General features: G+C 38.3%; 1 protein-coding gene across 2 annotated transcripts in view; it reads right to left on the bottom strand.

The window, feature by feature from the left end:
• The window catches only part of FBXO36 (F-box protein 36), an 82,293-nt gene that overhangs the window by 8,561 nt on the left and 50,400 nt on the right, over positions 1-23,332 (bottom strand). For both annotated transcript variants that reach the window (XR_012072925.1, XM_006207962.4), the window contains exon 3: positions 7,840-8,012. Coding sequence is in view for 1 of the 2 variants with exons in the window: in XM_006207962.4 (XP_006208024.1) it covers positions 7,840-8,012 (173 nt within the window). In the remaining variant the exon portion in view is untranslated. The remainder of the gene's footprint in view (positions 1-7,839; positions 8,013-23,332) is intronic.

Raw genomic sequence — 23,332 nt, 5'->3', positions numbered from 1 at the left:
ACTGTAAATAGAGAAAACAGCCCAGGGAAGAGCTCGAGGACATTCCAACATTAAGCAGTCAGGAAATAAAGTTTTCAGAAAGGGAGACTGAGAAGAACAAAGAAAATCTGGAGAGTAATCAGATGTGTCAAATGCTGCTGAAAAGTCAAGTAAGACAGGAATTAAAAACTGACTGGAGTACCCAATGTTCACAGCAGCCAAGTCACAGAAGCAGCCTAAATGTTCATTGACAGATGACTAGATAAAGAGGATGTGGTGTGTATATATACAATGGAATATTACTCAGCCATAAAAAAGAATAATGCCATTTGCAGCAATATGGATAGACCTAGAGATTATCATATTAAGTATGTCAGACAGAAAAAGGCAATGTCATGATATCATTTATATGTAGAATCTAAAAAATAATAATGCAAGTGAACATATTTACAAACCAGAAATAGACACACAGACATAGAAAACAAATTTACGGTTACCAAAGGGGAAAAGGGCGGTGGAGGAGGGATAAATAAGGAGTTTGGAATTAACATATACACACTACTATGTATAAAATAGATAAACAGGACCTACTATACAGCACAGGGAATTATATTCAGTATCTTGTAATAACCTATAACAGAAAAGAATCTGAAAAATATATATATGTAATTTTTTTTAAAAAAACTGACCGGTGTATGTTACAAGGCGATGTACGACAGCAGCCTGGACAACAATGGCAGTTGCTTAGTGCGGGTGAATGCCTGGACAGAGTCCAAGAAGGAACAGGACAGGAAGTAGGAAGAGCAAGTGCAGAGAAAGCTTGAGGAATTTTGCTTTAAGAGCAGAATGGGGAGTGGGGGCGGGGAGCTTCTTAAAAATGTATGTTTATGTGCTGATGGAAATGACCCACTAGAGGGGTAAAATTAATGACGCAGCATGAAAGGGGCATAACTGCCAAGCCCAGCTGTCGAATGGTGAGAGAAGGTGAAATCCACAAGGGGAGGTGTGGCCATGGATGAAAATGGGAAGGATTCATCACCTGCGACAGGAACGAGGCACTGACGGACCAGGTGAAGGGCCAAGGAGGCAGTTCTCTTACGACTGCTTCTAGCTTCTCAGTGAAGGAAGAAGCCACAATATCAATTAAGAGTGAGGAAGAAGGTGGAATGTTGGAGACTTTAGGAGAAAGAAGAGGGTGTGAAATAAAACATCTCGGCAGGTGAAAGAGAGTAAGAAACTCAGTTCCTTACAGGAAAGGTATTTTCTAAGTTGGGTTTTAAAGTCAGACACCTGTTCAAAAAATACAGACCCAAGAAACGCAGAAAAGAGGGGAAATGAAAGGATGGTCTCTTTTTTTCTAGTACTGAAGATGTTAAAGCAGGTGACTGTATTTGAGAAAAAATACAATTATAATACTACCTTCAGATACAGAAATCTTGATAGACGCACTGCTTTGTGCTGGCTCTCCCGCGTGTGGCGGACACCGTCCCTCTGTTCTCCCACACTGCCCTGTGCCATGCAGTTAAATGGGGCCGTATAATTAGTTCTGGCCCAAGGACTATGAGTAGAAACGCCGTATCAAAACACAGCGCATGAACCTCAGCTGTCTCTTCCCTGCCACAGTGACTAAGGATGGCACAAGTTTCAGAAGGTGCCATTGCAAGACGGTGGGGTCTCCAATAGCCAGGGTCCCTGAGGGACTTCGTGGAGCAGAGCCTCCTATCAGCCCACAACGGGTACAAATCATGAATGAAAAAAAACAGCTACTATCGCCTTAAGCTACTGGGGCTTTAGTCACAATCTGTAACTTAGTCGACCCTAATACAGTTACTACGGAAAACTTTTGAATTTTTCTAGTACTTTTATATAACACATAATTGCAATTTATGGATGACTACAAGCTTTGAATCCTTCACAAGGTAATGAGGAGGTCCTTCTTGTAGTGACACTCATTCAAAATGGAATCACCTTTAGGGAATCCCATCAGTTAAATGATAAGCTGATACGGACTCAAACCATCTTCTGACTTTATCCTTTCTGTCAGTTTAAATTCCACGATTGCAAACTTGGCTCATTAGCAATGACTCATAGACAAATACTTACAAGATATAAAAAAGAAATCTGAGTGATCAGGATTACACAGATAGGACAGCAGCGAGGATTAGGAAGACTCTGACAGGTCTTGAGGGGGTGAGGACCTTTTCTCTCATGGATGCTTCCGTGTATCCAAAGGAAGAAAATATTTCCAAAGCCATGGCCTGTCATTCTGGTACCCGCCTGCTGTAGTTCCTGTCTAACTGAGGGAAAAAACACATTCCCATCCTTAACTCCAGCTTGTAAAAGACAGAACCTTTCCCTTATGTTCTTCAGGGACCGAAGTAGACAAGTTAACTACCAAACAAGGTGGATTTGGATCCTGGCCCTTCCCCTTCGTAATTACATAGTCCTGGGCATTCTACTTAGTGCTCTGAGCTGTCCCCACATCTGATCTTGCATTTGATCACACGAGGAGCAGAACAGAGTGATTTAAGCACACCAGCTAGGGAGTAGGGCTGCCCCAGCACAACACCTGGCTCCACTGTTCACTCTCTGTGCACTTTATCTGAGCCTCTGTTTCCTCCTCTATAAAATCAAGACAAGATAGTCTCTACGCATTCACCTCACAGTGCTGCCTGAGGGTTCCCCTGGATTATGTCCAGTCAGTGCTTAGCACATAGTAGGTACTAAATTCAATAAACGGTAGTTATGATTATATGGAAATAATACTAAAATTTTAGTGCCGTCAACATGAAGGGTAACACATGTAAAGCACATGGAAAATGTGTAATTAATGGGCAGAAAAGGGAGACAGAACAGCTTGCTACCTCACCCATTTCTGAGAAGAGCAGAGCCTCCTATCAGCCCACAACACTGGAAAGAAAGGTCCCGTAGGCACTCAGCTACCGGGAGTCAGTTCAGTTGCCATGATTGAGAGTCTGGGGAGGCCTCCCCCACACTGAGACCAGGATTGAGACCCCGTGTCCAGCATGTGACAGCTGTCTGGGATTACAACATATTCTAAATATAAACAATAAATGAAAACTCTTAGAAAATGTCTTAATATTAAAAAAAAAAATCCTATGGTTACCAAAGGGAAGGGAGGGATAAATTAGGGGGTGGGGATTAACAGACACACATTAGTATATGTAAAATAGATAAACAACAAGGACCTACTGTATACCACAGGGAACTATATTCAATTTCTTGTAATAACATATAATGGAAAAGAATCTGAAAACGAAAAATATATATATGTACGTATATGTATAATTGATTCACTTTGCTGTACACCTGAAACTAACATTGTAAGTCAATTACATTTCAATAAAAAAATTTTAAAAATTGTGAACTACATTCAATTATCTTGTAATAACCTATAATGGAAAAGAATCTGAAAAAGAATATATGTACATATAACTGAATCACCTTGCTGTACACCTGAAACTAATACAACATTGTAAATCAACTACACTTCAGCTAAAAAAAAAAACAAGAGATCTTCTGAACTTCCTTTGAAAAATCTAAACTCTGTAACACTACTGTAGATAACTACCCCATTACTATATAACAAAGAGTAGAGAAGAAAATTATAAGGTTTTGGAGGAAAGGAAGGAATTCTTAAGAGAGCTGAAATTTCCACCAGTGTAACTTCATTTGTGACTCATCATATTTTATAATGAAAATATCTACCATTTGTTTTGCATTATAAGTTGGTCTAAAAAATACCCCCATCTAAGACTCCCAAACCCTGGGGCTCTTTTGCTTGGTAGATGCCAGGTTGCAAAATACAAGGTACTGTACCATCCTGACTACCGTTGTAGCTACTTTGAATCCAAAACACAGCTAATCATGGATTTAGCTCCCCCTGGCGGTGGTGCATGAACTTAACACACAAAAACGACGGTAAAAGTTGAAAGGCATCCTAGGGCTTATCTAGTTAAAACCTTTCTTTTTACAAATGGGTAAATCAAGGCTCAGAGGGGATGAGGGTGTGGCTGCCCAAGGCTCGTGGTGGGGAGTGGCTGAGTGCAGAACGAACCCAGCTCTCTGGCCTCGAGCTGATTTAAACACCCACACTGCCTGTACCCAGTGCAGATGGAAAAGCACCCTCCCGCCTCCACCCCAAGTTTCCAGACCTTCAGAGTCTCGTAAGATATTTAATCTGCACAATTTTACTATCAAATGGTCAAATTCTTGGCCTGGATGCTTAGAAACGGGTTGTGGTAAACCAAGAAAACACAGGTGCTGGGTCCACCGAGACCCACCAAATCTGACCCGCAGGGCATGGGCCCGGTCTCTCTTCCACCTGCTTCCCAGGGGCTTCGCCTACTTGGCCAGACTTGGGTACCACAGAACCAAGAATTGGGGAAAACGAGTAAAAACCTATTTCTCCACAGCCAAAATGTGGCAGAGAGATTTTCATCCTCAGTGGATCTCACGAGGGCCTGAGTCACGACCGAGAGGGATGTGTTTGTTAGCTAATCATGATTGTCCCTTCCCCTGCATGGGCCTCAGCAGCCCCCAGGAAGGTCCCTCGTGGCAGCCTGACCTCAGTGAGTGCTCTGCAAGCCTGGGGCTGGCCCTTGGCATGACTTCCCAGTGCACGGGGACACTGGGTTCACCTCTCAGGGCGCTTGTCTTAGCCAAGCTCCCAGAGGATGCCTCTCTGTGTGCTTAGCTGAGAAATATAACCATCCAGCCCACTTGACCTTAAGGCGCTCATCCCTAGAGGCTCCGCGGCTCGGTCAACATGGAATCAGGAGACGAGGAAGGCATAGCTCAGTGGTAGGAACCATGCTTAGCAAGCGTGAGATCCTGGGCTCAACCCTAGTATCTCCATCAAAAAATAGGTAAACCTAATTGCCACTTCACCGCACCTCCACTCCATCCCTCCTAAAAAAGAAACATGGAATCAGAGTGAGGGCAGGCAGCTGGATGGCCCTGATTGCTGGCGGCATTAGATTTTAGCGGAAACTGGGCTGTGGGCTAGCACCACGGGGCCCCTGCCCCCTTCCACCCAGAGTCCCCACACCCTCTGTGTCTCCCATGTGTGCTTATGCCTCTAAGGCAGACCCATCACTGCACCCAGTCTGAGTCCAGTCTGGCCTTTGGGACCTTTCTGTCTTATAAAGGTGACCTTGCAGCTCTCACTTTTGGTTTTTGTGGGTTTATTTTTTTGTTTTTTGGGTTTTTTTTTGATAATTTGTTAAAATTATCATGTTTTAATACCACTATTTTATAAAAGAAGGGACATTTTAACTCTCCCCCAAATACAAAGGGCTAACCACCAATGAAGAATGGTCATTTAAATGGAATCAGTTAAGAGGGGAGGATATAGCTCAAGTGGCAGAGTGCCTGCTTAGCACACATGAGGTCCTGCATTCAATCCCCAGTACCTCTTCAATAAGTAAACTTAATTACCCTTCCCCAAAATAAAAAAGATTTTAAAAAAGGATTTAGAAATAAGAACTAAGTGTAATGTAGTATCTCAGGTTGGATCCTGGAACATCACAGGACATTAGTGGAAAATCTGATGAAATACAAATCAAGTCTGTGGTTAGTCACTAGAATTGTGCCAATATTAATTGTTTAGTTTTGATAAATGTCCAGGTTATGTAAGGTGTTAGCAATGGGGGAAGCTGGGTGGAGGGTACATGTAAATTCTCTTTACTACATTTTACAACACTTTAATAAATCTAAAATTATTTATAAATAAAAAGTTAAAAATAATAATAACATGGAAGAAAAAGGAGACAAGTGACAGCCTGAGGTTCCTCGGGTTAGACCTTGGAACCAGGTGGCAGGTGGCACTGGCCTTGAAGAGAAGAGGAAACCTCCCTCCCTGAGATCACAGGAAAGGGTGGGACAGGGACACAGATAATTTGCTAATATATCTGCCCCCCCCAAAGTTTGAAACAGAAGACTTTTCATTAATAAAATAACTTAATAAATTATGGGGCAAAATAGATAAAAGAAAGTTGTTTATAAATGAAGGGGAAATAGGTACATGGAACACATAAAATACAGATTAAAACCAGCAATGAATGGTTAACATTACATAGAAAGAAAAAAGCAGCAGCCTTGGACCATGTTCCATCTTCAAACGATTCTGCTCTGCAAGGATTCGGAGGGCTGAAATCAGCAACCTAGAAAAGCCTTACGTGAGAGCACTGGGTGAATTATGGAGGCTATTTTCAAGATTGCACCAAAATAATGGCAGGACATTGAGAGGGAAAGAAATAGGGGAGTGAAAGTGAGCAAAGCCTGAGGGAAGTCAGTTGTTCTGTGCAAGGAATAAATTCCACAAGACCCTGCAGCAACCACTATTTCCTATCGAATCCTTCCATTTATTCTCAGGAACAAACCCAGGCTCTGGCGGAAATTTTAATACATCCTCCTACTATATTTACTTACAATTCTCCTTCAGTGGTAATCACTTTGTAATATATAGAAATAGCGAATCACTATGCTGTGCACCGGGAACTAACATAGTGCTGTAGGTCAATGATGCTTCAATTAAAAAACAAAAAAACCAAACAGCAAATAAACAAAACAAAAGTTCTTCATTTAAAGTATGAATAACCAGCTTCTTAGCAGCAACAAGTACAAAATCTGAACTTTAATATACTTTTTAAGTGCCAAAAAATAAACAGCACAATAATCGTTCATTCATAATACTTGCTTCTAGCCCTCCATTTTTGGTGCGGGGGACAGGTATATATGTTTAAACTCAAAAGGGCTATATTAAGTAATACAGATTACATAACTTAAAATTAATATATAAAAAGCAAGAAATTTTATTGTATTACTGTAAAAAGAATGTTGATTTTTTCAGATAATAAGATTATCACCTTGGGAAATATTGCATGTTCTCTTTTAAATGGATGTTGCCCTGGAACATCACAGCTTAATAGTGAGTTAGGATTCTTCCGCTGCAAGCAACAGACTCCAACTCTGATCGACTTAAGCCAAAAAGTACTTAACAGAAGGATACTATGTGTGTATTTAGGAGATGACAGAATTGTCATTGCTCTAGAATCGAAGGAATAGCTAACGGAGGAGGAACCAAAGCCCCTTCCAGGACCCAGGGAGAGGAGCTATAATGGTTGCACCAAGGCCCTAACACTGGTTGAAACCAGCACCAACTGCATTTTCGTTCCTGGTCCTTCTGCTGAAGAGTTAAAGTAGGGAGAGAATCTATTTGGTGAGCTTGGAGCCTGGGGAAAGGCAGGGCACTACAATGAATAGTGCCTCAGAACCAGCCATGGTTCTCATAGGTAATTCAGAAAAGGGTTCTTATTGGAAGAAATGGAAATGGATGGGGAGTAATCACTACCAGCCTTTTTCTCTTATGCCATTATGCCTCTGCCTGAGTTTTTGCCTTGACTTGGAATGCCCCTCTGACCTGGAATGCCCCAAGTTAGCCAGACCATCTGAACAAACTCCTATTTTCCCCTCAAAACCCAGATAAAGTAACCCACTTCCATGAAGCCAGGCAGAGGAAATCACCTTACACTTCGTACCTTGCTCACACTTCCCTTGTTGAATTGCTCACACTATATTTAATCATTTGTATCTGTATGGATCTCTCCTGTTAGACAGCAAGTTCCTTAAGGGCAAGAATAATATCTTTTCAACTCTGCTGCTTCTGTTCCTAGGACAGTATCTGTCATAAAGTAAGTATTCAACAAAGCTTGCTGAAATAAATGCAAATAATAAACCACTGCTATATTTTAAAAAAAGAAAACTTTAGATAAAATTAAACAACTTTGAGGAAGTAAAAGGACAATTCTAGAGAGACACAAAATAACTGACTGTTACCTTTGCAAATCTGCGTGATGTTTGAGAAAGCCTGGCAATGTCTTCAAGATCCAAATAAGAAATGATATTCAGGAGCAAGTTGTCTGGGAGCCGTTCAAGGAAGTCAATTTTACCTTCACATAAATTCAAGACATGGTCTAATATTCTTGCACCAAATATTAGGGCAATTTGAACTGTAATTCAAAGAAACCAACAAACCAACAGAGTTACCATGTGCAGTCATGTAAGAATTATGATTGTTATCAGTAAGACAAGCTATGGGGCATTTTCCCCCTGAGAGTGATGTGAGGTTATGCTGAGTCATTCCTACTTTCACCAAGCTGCCTCTGGGACCAGTGGTATGTATTTGTGAGGCATTTGTTTCCAACAGCCATCCTCGCCCTGAGATCAGAATCGCTTAGGTACACTACTGTTGAACACAGCGATGGACTGCACCAAATTCCAGTCCAGACAACAGACTTAACTAGTCCCAGTGTCCTCATCTTCATCCTTGCAATCTCTCTGACTGGGCAAAAATGCTGGTCCAGGTAGTTTTTCTACCACCCTCCTTCCTTTCCCCAAACTGGTGTGAAACACGCTAATATCTCTTCATTTTAATTGATTTTTGTTCTCTTGTTGTGATACATTGTTTCTCTACCAAACTTTCTTCCTTCTTCTTTACTTTATTTCATTCCTATCTTTATGTAACTAAAAAAAATAGAAAGAGGTAAAGAGAAAAATAGAAGAGTATTTCACAAAAATTGTGTTCACTTTTGCCTAATATTTTTCATACCTTTTCAGTAATTTCCGAACTAAGAAATAGTTCACAAAGAATCAACCAATACAATACTCTACTTAAGCATGTTTAATGTAGGAAAAAACAGAGTTGGTTGGTTGGTTTTTTTTACCCCAGCTCTTCTGAACAACCAAGAAACAGCTAGTAAATAGGAAAACATGTTTGGAAGATACACATTCAAATTTTAACATTGGTTAAATCCAAGTGGTGATTTTATTTTCTTCCTTTCATTTATCTGTATTTTCTAATCTTTCTATAATAAACCCATATTATCAGTGTAATTTTTTACAATCTAGGATGAATGGATGGAAGGAAGGAAGGAAGAAAAGAAGCCTATTTCTCTCTATAGGAATGGAAAAGGGGTTATAAGAAGGTATGCATGTGGATTCCAGTGGACCCAAAGCTGGGGACTTTCTTAGTTTCTTGAAGCCCATTTTTTCACTTCTGACTCTGAAAGCACCACTATATATAGCCTTTCCAGATAACTTCTCTTAGAACAGAGAGAGTGCACTCTACAAGGGACTAACTGTCCCAGATTTGAAGACCATCTTCTTCCTGCAACATTCCTTCTGGGGCGAGTGGGATGGAGCTGTCAAGAATACTGGGCTCCTTGCAGAAGTAGGCAGACCTGTGACCCTAGAGATTGATGGATCTCTGATTTCAAAATGTTTGTAAGGTGTGGAGCTATGTTTATGTAAAAGCTCTAATTGTGCTAACTTGGAAGAGCTAGCCATATAAGATTTCTCTCCAAAACTGGTTAGTCCAGTTTTCTAGAGGCAGTAACGGTTTCAGTTCCTCCTAAATTCTGAGTGCTTCCAATTCAGAGCACTTCTAAAGTCCAAGGATTTTGTTGGAGGAAAAATAACCCTTCAAAAACTCAACTCACCAGCAGAATAAGAAGAAAAGGCAATGCTATTGATTAGAAAAACAAAACAAAACAAAAAGAAACCCTTAGTATAATAGAAATCCCTTAAAGTAACTGGAGATGTTTGAATATTTTAAAATGCTAGGAAAGCATGCTTAAAGCATGTTCTGATGCACTGTAGGAAGTCTCTGCCAATAAAGTCTTTCAAATGTAAAAATCATAAAAGCACACACACACTTAAGTATGTAATATGACAGTTTCAAGGTATACAGGTATTGGGGTACTTAGGAAACAAAATTTGATGCTTTATGTTTTTAATATAACCAACATGTAACCAACATTTATTTATTTTAGAATATGGAGAACAATGTTAAAACAAATTCCATTTTGAAAAAGTGAAATTACTGCCTTTGTGTTGGATTATGTGGCAGCCAGCCTCCCAGACAGCTGCTGACTCTCTCCTCCTGGACTCACCCCTCTCTGTGTTCCCAGCTCACACTGAATTAGGGCTGACCTATGTAACCAGTAGGAAATTGCAGAAATACTCCAAGGCTAGGTCATAAAAGACATTGGAGCTTCTGTCTTGCTCTCTTGGATCACTCACTCTGGGAGCAGCCAACTGCCATGTCCTAACAATAATCAGCAGCATTATGGGGAGGTCCATGGGGAAAGAAGCTGAAACCTCCTGCTCACAACCACCCCTGACTTGTCAGCCGTGTGTATGAGCCATTGCGGAACTGGATCCTCTGGCCCCGTCAAGCCTTCAGGCCCCAGGCAACACCATGCAAAAGCCTGAATCAGAACAACTGGGTAAGCTGCTCCCAAATTCCTGACCCACTCTCTGAGTTAATATGCATTTATTATCATTTTAAGCCCTTGGGTTTTAGGGAAATTTGTTACACAACAATAGACAATAATGATTCAGGTACCTGCAAACGCTGTGGCGCCATAATGGAAACTAGAATCTGGGAAGGGCTTTGAAGTTGGAAAGTACATAGAAATTTGAATGGGTTTGAGGAGAGTGTCGGTGGAAGCCTGAAGAGCCTTCAATAAATAGTGTAGTAAGTAAACAAATACCTGTTAGCAGAAGCCTGGTGGCCTCTGAGGAGGCTTTATAGGTGAGGAAAGAAAAGTGAGGAAAATATTATTAAAAAACTGGAGAAAAGGGCGGGGGTGACTGGAGGAAAGGGAATCCTTGTTATGTAGTGGCAGAAAATTTAGCAATATCATTGCCTGCTGTAATATGGAAAGTAGGGACTGTCCCCAATGGGTGCGTGACTTGTCTAAGAGCTCCAAGCAGAGTGTTGTTGAACATGCTGCCTGATTTCTTCTTGCTGCTTAAAGTAAAACGTGATCAGAAAGAGATAAGCTAAAGGAAGGTCTCTTGAAAAGGAACCTGGATTCACTGGTTTTGAACATTGTCTGCCTCTTCAGATGGCAAACACTGCTTAAGTTAAGAAATGACTCCCAAGCAAAGACCAAGTCCACAGCAGTGTCAAGAAAACATGGTACAAAGATGATGCTGATCTACAGATGACTGGATAAAGAAAATGTGGGGTGTGTGTGTGTGTGTGTGTGCGCGCGCGCGCGCGCGTGCATAATGGAATACTACTCAGCCATAAAAAAGAATAAAATAATGCCACTTGCAGCAACATGGATGGACCTGGAGAGCATCATTCTAAGTGAAGTAAGTCAGCAGAAACACTGCCAGCTTGAACTGAAGGGGTTAAGAGGCAATATAAAAGGAAAAGATGACTCTGGACCCCCACACTTTCATGAGCAGGAAGTAGGCTGAGAAAAACTACACCTGCAAACGTGGGCTACCTTTCACCAAAAAGGAAGGATGGCTCAGAGGATGGAACCAAGAGTCCAGAGGGGAAGCCAAGAGCCATGAAGAGTCTTGTTCTAGGTCTTGAGCTCTAATCAAGAACCAATAGCCTATGCCCTGATGGATTTCCAAAATTCTTTGGACCAATGACTCCCATGGGGCTACCATTTCCACATTGTTTCCAGAGCATTGTATACAGTGATTCTCTCAAGCCTGTCGTACCATTATATGTTAAGGGAGGGGAGACAGAAAACTTGTCTAATTCATCCATTTCAGGTTTAGAGAAGCCACCCTTGAGGAGCTATACCTAAGGCATTACACCTGAGGTGCCCCAACCACACATGGACCTGGTTTACATGATGAAATCCTGAACTACTAAAGACATACTTCAGGAACGAAAAAAATTACCCAGAAGGGAAGAATAGAATCCCAAAAGAAATAGTAGTAAATACAGGCAAATCTAAAGAACTACTACTGTATAAAACATGTTTTAAATAATATACTTTGGAGGAGGTGTCAAAGCAAGGCAAATCAAAACACGAGTCAACAATTACATATAAGGTAGAGGTTTGGAATGTAAACATTCTAAGGTCCTTATGTTCAAGAAGCAGATAGAAATATTGATAAATGTCAGATTTTTACAAGTCAAGTTAAAGTAAACCTGTTAGTTTTAAGGGACACCTACAAAGACAGAGGAAGGAAGGAAAGAAGGAAGGAAGGAGGGAAGGAAGGAAGGAGGGAAGGAAGCAGAGGGGATAATGCACCAATTCTGACTCAAGAAATAGGCAACCTGAGAGACTAAAACCAGTAAATTAACTGAATTGACTGATTAGTTTGAAAAGCTTCAGGTCTACACTGCCTTATAGGTTAGCTTTATAAATTCTCAAAGAATAGACAATCCAAATATTATAGTTTGTCCCAAAAAAGAGAAATAGAAGGAAACTCCCAACTCAAATTGCAGGGTTGCTCTAACTGGCAACAACGGTAGGCAAAAGGAAAACTGCATACAAGACATCACTTAGGAACATATGTGGCAAAAATTCTAAATAATTATTTAGATACTGAATCTTTGAATATATTTAAAAACTTGTGAACAGTACAGTTCATCCTGGGATGATCCAAGGATAGAGTAACTTTGGAAGATACACTCATTATCATTCACCATATTTAACAGATAACAAGAAAAACATGATCATCTCAAAGATGTAGAAACATTATTCCATATAATTCTAACATCTATTTATGAATAAAAACTCCTAGAAAGCCGTAATAAAAGGGAAATGTCTTTAAACTGATAACCTGCCATAGGCTGTTACGAAAAACCTGACAATAGTAGCAATATGAATTTGTATAGTATTCAATATCTGCCATGTACTGCTCTAATATTTACATACGGAGTGTGCAGCACACATACATACAGTCATTTGATCCTCACAATAATGCTATGCAATGGGTACTATTATTTCCCTCTTGTAAAGAGAAAGATGAGAAACAGAGAGGTTAAGTGCCTTGCCCAAAGTCACACTGAGGGGGTGAGGGTATGGCTCAGTGATAGAGCACATCTTTAGCATGCACGAGGCCCTAGGTTCAATCCCCAGGATCTTCATTAAAAAATAAATCAATAAATAAACCTAATTACCTCTTCTGCCAAAAAAAAAAGTAGGAAAAAAAAGAAGTCACATAGTAAGAACGAAGATTGAACCAAGCAATCTTTTCCCTAGTGCAGCTCCTCACCATGATGTTATATGGCCTTTAATGTCAGGCACAACACTAGACTGTCTACTCTCACCATTTCTATTCAACACTGTTTTGGAGGTTAAAAAAAGAAAAAAAGGAAGACACAAAAATGTATCAGGGTTAGGAAGCAAAGGGAAAACTGCCATTCCTGCAACTGCAGATAATCTAAACATCAACATACAGAAGTCAAGAAGTTTTACTGAAAAATGATCAGCATCATTCCCCTACATACCAGCAATAATTAATTCAAAATTATGATTTAATATGCATTTATCATTTGACCCAGTAATCTTGCAAATATGTACTGACTAAATATGAAATGACCCATGCACGAGGTTATTCATTTTGCCATTATGTGTAATACTAAAGGGTTAGAAACAATCCAAATTTTCATTATTATGATTCTAGTGAATCCACACAGAGAAACAGTATGCAGCTATTAAAAAAAAAAAAAGAAGAACATCTCCAAAGGCATGAAGTGATCTCTGGGACATACTGATGAAAAGGTAAAGTGTTGAAGAGGAGGAGCAGAATTTGTGTAAAAAGCTGGAGGATACAAGCACATACATGAAGTTGTTTATATCTGTGAAAGAAACACGGGAAGGGTGCATAAAAGCAAATACAAGCAGTTACGTATAGAACAAGGGAAGGAAAGGGCGGAGCAGTTAGGGATGAAAGCAAGCCTCCTTACAATTGTGACTCTGAAAACATATGTATGTTTCGCATAATCAAAACTCAAAACAGAGTTTCTTAAACTTTGAAGATTCTATTCTTAGCTACAAAAGATTATAAGATGCTTGGGAAGAATTTGGACCAAAACTATATAAGACCTTAATGAAGAAAACATTAAAACTTTATTGGAAAACATAAAAGAAGATCAAATAAATGGAAAGAAATGCCACACTCATGCTGGGAAGACCAAAGGATGACAGTTCTTCTCTCAAAAACCTAAAAATTCAATTCAATTCCAGTTGAACTTTCAACAGGGATTTTTGTATAGATTTACCAGCTGATCTTAAAACTCAAATGCAGGGTAAAAAGTCAAGAACAGCCCTTGGAAACATTAGGAGAAGGAGGAAAATGAATTCATCTTCACAGGTAAGAAAACTTACTTATAAAAATTGTAATTAAAGCAGCGCAGTGTTGGTTGTAGACAAACAACTGACCAACGGAACTAAATATCCCTGGAAATGACAGATACGTTGAAACTTGCAATATGAAGAGCTGGGATTACAGAACAATGCGGAATAACTAAACTCTCCTATAAATCGTGCTGGAAACATTGACAAGCCACACAGAACAAAAAATAATAGTGTTTCATCTCATCATAGCCCAAAACAAACTTGAGATGAGTTAAAGACTAAATATGAGAAATAAGTCACAAAATACTCAGAATTTTTTTAAAAAAATAGACTTCTCCTTTCTCTCTTTTTTTTTTAATGGAGGTACTGGGGATTGAACCCAGGACCTCATGCATGCTAAGCACATACTGTACCACTGAGCTACACCCACCCTCCACAAAATGCTTAGAATTAAACATAGGAGCTTATCCTTATGAAATTAGTGTAGGAAAAGATTTCTTAAACAAAACACGAAAGTGTAAATCATATATTAAAAGACAATTTGAGCTCTATTTAAATTGCAGACTTCTTTATGGGTAAAAACACACAAACAAGGTGAAAAGATAAACCAAAAACTTGATGAAGTATCTGTAGTACATGTAACCAAACTAAAGAATTGGTACTTGTATAGCACAGGGAAATATACACAAAATGTTATGGTAAATCACAGAGAAACAAATGTGACAATGAGTGTGTATATGTCCATGAATGACTGAAAAATTGTGCTGAACACTGGAATTTGACACAACACTGTAAAATGATTATGAATCAATAAAAAATGTAAAAAAAAAAGAATTGGTACTCAAAATACACATTAAAAAGTTTCTATGATCAATGCAAAGAAGATAAACAACTAAATAGAAGAAATAGAGTAAATAAATTAGTAATTATCAGAAGGGAATTCGTCAATAAATGGTCAATACCTATCAGAAAATGTATTCAACCTCATTAGTAATCAGGGATTTTACACACACAGTTTGGCAAAAATTAATATGTATCTCTGATTACACCAAATGGTGAGAATGTGGGCAAACAGCATCTCTCTCATAAAATGCCAATGGGAACGTAAATTGATTTAACTCATTTGGAGTGTCAATACCTACTAAGGTTAAAAAGGCACATTTCTCACAATTCAGCAAACACTGCCATATGCCCAATTAGAGAGACGTCCACACATTGCACAAGGATAAGTGAAGATTTATTGTTGCAAAAAAGTGGAAACCACCTAACTACCCTCAATAGGAAGATAATTGAATGAACTACGGTTTATAATAAAGTAGAATACCATAAGCCTTTGAAATGAACCAGATATATGTAGACCAAGTGGATAAATCTCAAAAACAGTGTTGAATGATAAAGTTAAAAAAAATACAGTATGATACCACTTATGTAAAATTTTAAACATATAAAAGTAGTATATATTGATTATGTATTTATAACTTATGTGTAACAAAATATACTTGGAAATGATATCAACTTCAGAACAGTTAGTAGAAGGGAAGAGAGGAGAAAATAAGTGAGGAGCAGAAATTTGACTATATATGTAACTTTTTAATCTTTTTAAAAGACTCTAAATACGGTGCTCACTTCAACAGCATGTATAATAATAGTGGGATGATAAAGAGAAGATTAATATGGCCCTGAGAAAGAATGATGCAAAATGAAAACAATTCAAAAAAATTAAAACCACTCAGAGTAGATTTTCTGATCATGTGCAGCTAAGCCAGAAATCAAGAAAAAAAAATAATCAGAAGGGTGGGAAGGGATAAACTTGGGAGTTTGAGATTTGCAAATGTTAGCCACTATATATAAGAACAGATTAAAAAAAAAAATTTCTTCTGTGTAGTGCAAGGAACTATATTCAATATCGTGTAATAACCTTTAATGAAAAAGAATATGAAAACAAATATATGTATGTATATGCATGGCTGGGACATTGTGCTGTGTATCAGAAACTGACACATTGTAACTGACTGTATTTCAATAATAAATAAATAAATAAGATAAAATAAAAAATACATAAATCTTTTAAAGTAACCAAGAAAATCCCAACTACCTGAACTTAAAATATTTCCAACTAATTTATGGATCAAAGAAAAAATCAAAATGGAACTTAGAAAATATTTTAAACTGAAGAGAATAAAGATGCGACGTATCAAAGCTTATATAGCTACAGCAGCACTTAAGGGAAATCAAGGCAGGGAAATGGCTGAAAACAATCATTTGAGCTTTCATCTCAAGCAGCTAGGAAAAGAATGACAAATGAGATCTGAGAAAAAAGTAGGAGGAAGGAAATAATAAAGGTAAGAACAGAAATCAATAATAAAATTAAACAGAGAAAATCAATGGAGCTAAAAATTAATTCTTTGAGAAAATAAATAAAATGAATAAATCCCTAACAAGATTGATCAAGAAAAAAAAGAGAGAGAAAGGGACAAATTACCATTATCAAGGAATGAAAAAGAGAACAGTACTACAGAGACCATAGACATTGAAAGAAGATACTATGTATGAGTAACTTACACCAACATACTTGATAATTTGAACAAAATGAAGCAAATGTGACAAATGTTAAAATCTTCTGTTAGTGGTGTTGGGTATCTATAATACCATCCTCTGTTCTTTTTTGTAGGTTTAAGATAATTCTCAGATACACACTACTATATATAAAATAGATAAACAACAAGGGCCTACCTACTGTATAGCACAGGGAACTATATCTTGTAATTACCTATAATGGAAAAGAATCTGAAAAACTGAATCACTTTGCTGAAATATTGTAAATCAACTGCACTTCAATTAAGAAAAAGATATTTCTCAAACTTTTAAAGGGCATGGTATGTAACAGAACGTATAAGATTCTTCTTTTCATGTTAACATATTATATATATGCATAGACCATCTCTGGAAGGATACACATGAAACTGTTAACCATGGTTGTCTTGGGAACTGGAAACATGGGGTCAGAGGGAGACTTATTTTTTTTTCTGTATCTTTGTAAACTGATTTAACTTTTGTTTTACTATGTGCATTTATTTGTCTTTTTAATATCTCAAAAATTCGTTGATAAAAAATAATAAAATAGGAGAGTCTTCCTCAGATCCATCTTCCATGCTCTGCATCCCAGAGCCAGGTTCCCGGGCTTCTGCCCCTCCCTCCCTCCCACCTCACTCTCCACCTCAGAACTTACCCCAGATCTGAAGAAATTCTAGAGCTCCTAGCTGAAGACATGGAGCAGCACCTCTCTGATTAGAGAAGGCAGAGAGGAGAAGAAGAGTAGACTGAGGTGGTAGATAAGCATGACAAAAAAAAGTCCCAGGTCAAAAGTTAAGACATGGGCCTCCAGAAAGAACCTAGAGAAAATGGGTTATGAGTCCATGGCAGGGGGTGGCCCAGCTTTGGGAAGCAGATAAGGACTATTCTCTCCCACTTCCAGTGGAAAATACAACAATATTCCTAGGATCTAGAACCCAGACCAGTACTTCAGGATATTAGTACTTATCTGTATTATCAAGTTTCCATTATAGTCCCATTTCAAAAATTGTCCCATTCTCCCCATAAATCATCTATATTACATCCAAGGTAATTTCAATGCTCCGACATCTAAACCATTTCTTCCATATTTCCTTTCACATGCGATAGCAGAAATAAAAAACCTTTGTCATTCGGTTCAGAAAATATGGTTGTTGAAGTCATTTGGTTTTATCACAGAGATTTTTGTGGATTGGCTTAAATACCTAACCACCACTTATAACTCACTCAAGATCTAAGCAACCAACTCCAAAATGGACAACCAACTTTAAAATGAATCTAAGTTAGAAAACAACTTATTTTTAGGTTGGATTCAACCTCAACCCATGAATCAGCACTTTCAGTTGGGTTTCTATGGGCACATTTTTGCCCTAAACTAAATTTAAAAAAAAAAAGATTTCCAATAGCTAATTTTCTGGTTGTTGCTATTTATTTAATTTAGCAAAGAAATCTGTCGATATTTCCTCAGCTTTTTAAAGGTCTCAGAGAAAGAAATTAAAACTTCATAGACAAATGGGCAAAGAGTATAAACAGGAAAATTACAGAAAGGATATAAATGTCAATTAAACATGATGGGGTTTTTGTTTGTTTTCAGGAAAATGCTAATTAAACATATCAGTTTCATCATCAGACTGGAAAAGATTAAAGAGTAACAGCATCTAATTAGTGATGGCAAAGATGTAAGAAAACTATATCCTGTTGGATGGATGTATTAATATTCAGTACTTAAATATTTAGCACAGCACGCTTTTGGACAGCAAGTTGTGAGTATAGTGAAGTGACTGGCATTTTAAGTAAGTTAATCACTCAGAACTGAAATATGATGACATCAAAATATTAATGAAATCTCATTTTATGACAAATGTTGAAATAATACGAATCACTCAGTTTAAAATTCTTTCAAAAATAGCACGATTATGAAGTTGGCATAATTATAAAGGTCAAACGAGTTGTAGATGGCATTTGTGTTACATTCCGGACAGTGCTGCTCAAGGTGCTTAACAGAAATACCATCTTTGTCAAGTTAACTTTGATTTATGCAAGGCTTTCAAGAATTCACCGTACAAATAAAATATTTTGTATCTATCAAAATTTATAATGTGCTATCTATGGACCTCACGATTCCACGACTAAGAATCTAAGTTATTGACATTCTCACATAATTGTGCAGAATTACACATACTTATGTCCCAGAATGTACCTAAAGGCTTTTGAAAATGCCAATTAATTGAGGGTTGTATATTTGTACAATAGAAGACTCATGCAGTCTTAGAAAAGAATGGGTACTCTTTATGTATGCTAACAGAAAAAAAAAATGCTCACAATATATTAAGTGCAAAAACAAATTAAAGGACTAAAGAGTCTATTTTTGTAAATAAACAACACAAAACCCCAAACAGAAAGAATTCAAATGTAAATGAAACTATTTACAGCAGTTATCCCTAGGGAATGGAGCTGGGAGGAAGAGAGAAGGAATTTTCACTTTTAAAATGGTTAAAACCTATAATAGCTAGAATTTACTGAGTTCCTACCATGTGCAAATTCTAAGCACTTCATTCAACTAATCTTCATAAGGATCCGATGAGGTAGATGCTATTGTTATTTCCATTATCAACAGCCGAGGACGCTGACATCCAAGAGATTAAGTCATTTGCCCAGGGTTGTATTTCTACTGAGTTTTGAATGGAGGTAGTCTGCATTAAGCAACACTTTCTTTTTCTTTTTTTTTTTTTTAATTGAAGTATGGTTGATTTACAATGCTGGTTTCCGGTATGTAGAATAGTGATTCAATTATACATATATATATTATGTTTTGTATTCTCTTTCATTATAGGTTATTACTATACAGTAGGACCTTGTTGTTTATCTATGTTGTATATAGTAGTGTGTATCTGCTAATCCCAAACTCCTAATTTATCCCTCCTCCACCATTTCCCCTTTAGCAACCATCAGTTTGTTTTCTTTGCCTGTGAGTCTCTCTGTTTTGTAAATAAATCCATTTGTGTCATTTTTTAGATTCCAAATGCTAGTGATATCATATGATATTTGTCTTTCTGTCAGACTTCCCTTAGTATGATAACCTCTAGGTTCATCCATGTTGCAGATAGCATTATTTCATTCTTTTTTATGACTGAGTTGTATTCCATTGCTTACATATACCACAAATTCTTTCTCCAATCATCTGTCAGTGGACATTTAGTTTGCTTCCATGTCTTGGCTATTGTAAATAGTGCAAGCAGCCCTCTTTTTTTTAATAATTTTTTTTCAAATGTGTTGTACTTTTATTTATTTATTTTAGGGGGGAAGTAATTAGGTTTACTTATTTATTTATTTTTAGAGGAGGTACTGGGGATTGAACCCAGGACCTTGTTCATACTAAGCATGCACTCTACCACTTGAGCTATACCCTCCCTCTACAAGCAGCACTCTTAATTGCCAAGCTAACAGTTCTCTATACTTTACAGTATATGAATGGCTTTCAAAATAATAAACACATGAGTTTTTCCTTTTAAAAATGTAAATCTGGAAAAAAAAAACAGCAATGTTTTGATTTTACAATTTAGGTTGTTGTAACATGTATCATTGTGTAGGCAGAATAATGCCCTTAACCCTCCCTTCCCCTAAAAGATGTCCTGTATCCTAATCTCTAGAACCTGTGACCTTACAGGGCAAAAGGGACTTTTCAGATGTGATTGAAGATCTTTACACAGGGAGATAACCCTGGATGAACTGGGAGGGCCCAGTGTAATCACAAGGGTCCTCAGAAGGAAAATTTGAGGGAGGCAGGAGAGTCAGAGTCAGAGAAGGAGATGTGAACATGAGAACAGTGTCAGGGTGAGAAAGACTGGACCAGCCGTTGTAGCTTTGAATATGAAGGAAGAGCCGAAGAGCCAAGGAATGGGCTTTTAGAACCTGAAGAAAGGCAAAGAAATGGAATCTCCCCTAGAACCTCCAGAAGGGACACAGTCCTACTAACACTTTGACTTCTGAACTCCAGAAACATAATACATTTTTTATCATTTAAGCCACTAAATTTGAGGTAATTTGTTACACCAGCAATAGGAAACCAATACAATCATTAATTATTAATTTAATAAAGATATACTCTGCTTACAGATTACAGGAAATTATCTCCATGCAAAGCATGAATTTTGTTATGGGCTGAACTGTGCCCTCCTTACCTCCCCTAGACTCTCATGTTTGAGCCCTAAACCCCAGTTACCTTTGAGTGGGTCTGTACTGGGAGATGGGCCTTATAAAGTGGTAATTAGGTTAAATTAGGTCATATGGACGGGCTCTAATCCAACCTGACTGGTATTCTTACAAGACGAGGAAATCTGGACACACAGACACCCGGGAGGTGCAGGCACACAGAGGAAAGCCCACATGAGGATGCAGCGAGGTGGCCATCTGCCAGCCAGGGAGAGAGGCCTTAGAAGAAACCAGCCTTGCCAGTGCCTTGATCTTGACTAGCCTCCAGAATTTCGAGAACATATACTTCTGTTCTTTAAGTCATGCAGTCTAATGTGATTTATTCCTTTTTTTTTATTATTATTAAAATATAGTCAATGAATAATGTGTTAATTTCTGGTGGACCACACAGTGATTCAGTTATATACATATTCCTTTTCATATGCTTTTTCATTATAGGTTATTACAAGGTACTGAATATATCTCCCTGTGCTATACAGTAGGACCTTGTTGTTTATCTGTTATATATATAGTAATATACATAATATATATTCCTTTAGTGCTACTTATAACCACTCAGAGTATGAAAATATTAGTAAGTTCTAAAATTTACTCCTGTGCTCTTATATAAATTTAGAGTCATGAAAATATAGTTTGAGCACAGGGATTTTGTATTCATTATTTTAAACAATATTACTTTATCAGAAAATGTATCTTTATTCATTTATTTTAACAAACATACACTAAGTGCCTACCATGCCCCTGATCTTGGGAACAGAATGACGAATAAGACATGGTCCCTGAGCTTGAAAAAATACTTTAAAATTATCAGTCTGGTAGTGTGATTTTAATCTTGGTGTAAGATATTCCCCCTCTGGAATAAACTATTGATCAGAAACCTAATTCTGTTAGAAGCAGAGTTATAGCTTAGAAGGACCTGTTTTAGAGTTTACCTTGTCCCACTCTCTCAGAGTTCGCTCAGATAAATCATACAACAAATATTTACTGAGCTATGTAGCAGGCATTGTTCCACATGAGTGCCAAAGACCCACCAGTAAGCAAAGCAAAGTCTCCACCATAATGGAGCTTACATTCTAGTGATGGAGACAGACAAGAAATAAACAAGGAACAGAGTAGATCATGTGGTGATAGTCATAGGAGATACGATATTCCGAGGTAAAGGGAGAGTGGTGATTTTCTACACAAAGGTCAGGGAAACACTTTCTAATAAGGTGGTTTTAGCGGAAAAATTAATGAAGAGCAAATCATAGGAATATCTGAGAAAATACATTCTTCTTTTTTTTTCTTTAGTATATTCTCAGCAAGGGGAAAAGAAAGTGCAAAGGCCCTGAGGTAGGAGCATGCTTGGTTTATGCATAAAACACCAGGAAGGTCAGTGTGCCTGAAGCAGAGTAGGAAGGAGGGGAGAGGGGCTGAAGATCACTGCAAGCTTGGGTTTTTACCCTACATGAGACAGGAAGCCACTGGAGGATTTGAAGCAGAGAATTAAAGTGACCTGCTGTATATTTTGAAAGGCTGATTCTGACTGCTGTGCTGAGAGCAAAGTCTACCGGGGAGAGGGTGGGAGGAGTGAGACCAGTCAGAAGGCTAGTTCAATGATCTAGGAGAGAGGTTGTTATTGGTGGACCAGAGTTGGAGGTGGTGAGAAGCATTCATTTATTAGTTATCTATTGCTGCATAACAAATTATCCCCAAATTTACTGGCTTAAAATGACAAGCATTTATTATCTCACAGTTCTGAGGTTCAGGTATCTGGGAGTGGCTTTTAGCCGGGCGGTTCTCACTCAGGGCCAGTGTCTCATGATGTTACAGTCAAGACATCACCTGAGTCTACATCATCTGAGGCCTTGACCCAGGCTATAGGATTCACTTCTGAGAAAGCTCACGTGCATGGCTGTTGGCTGGAGGCCTCAGTTCCTCACCACGTGGCAGCTGGCTTCCCCCAGAGCAAGTGATGAAAGAGAGAGAGAAAGAGGAAAAGGAAGAAAAGACAGGCGTTGCAGTGTTATTTATAACTTAATCTCAAAAGGGGCACGCCATCACTTCTGCCAAGTTCTTTTGGTCCCACAGACTGACCCGGGTACAGTGTGGGAGGGGATCACAGCAGACTGAATGTTGGGAGGTGGGCATCTTTGGGAATCATCTCGGAGGCTGCCAACCAGAGTTCAGATTCTTGTTTTGTTGTCGGATTCGATCTAGCATGTAAGGAAGGGAAAGAAAGGAACCAGGGATAACTTTAGAATTTTTGGCCTTATTTTGGCAGGGGGAGGATCAGGAGCTATTTTTGGATGTGCTACCTTTGAAAGCCTATTCAGTACTCAAGTGGAGATGTCAGAGGAGCAACTGGATAAATATCTGAGTGTGGAAGTTCAGGGAGAGGTGCAGGCTGGAGATGCCAATTTGGGACTTACCCATTTATGGGT

The sequence above is a fragment of the Vicugna pacos genome, chromosome 5, assembly GCF_048564905.1.
Source record: "Vicugna pacos chromosome 5, VicPac4, whole genome shotgun sequence".
Taxonomy (NCBI): Eukaryota; Metazoa; Chordata; class Mammalia; order Artiodactyla; family Camelidae; genus Vicugna; species Vicugna pacos.
This window is presented reverse-complemented; position numbering and strand designations above follow the sequence as displayed.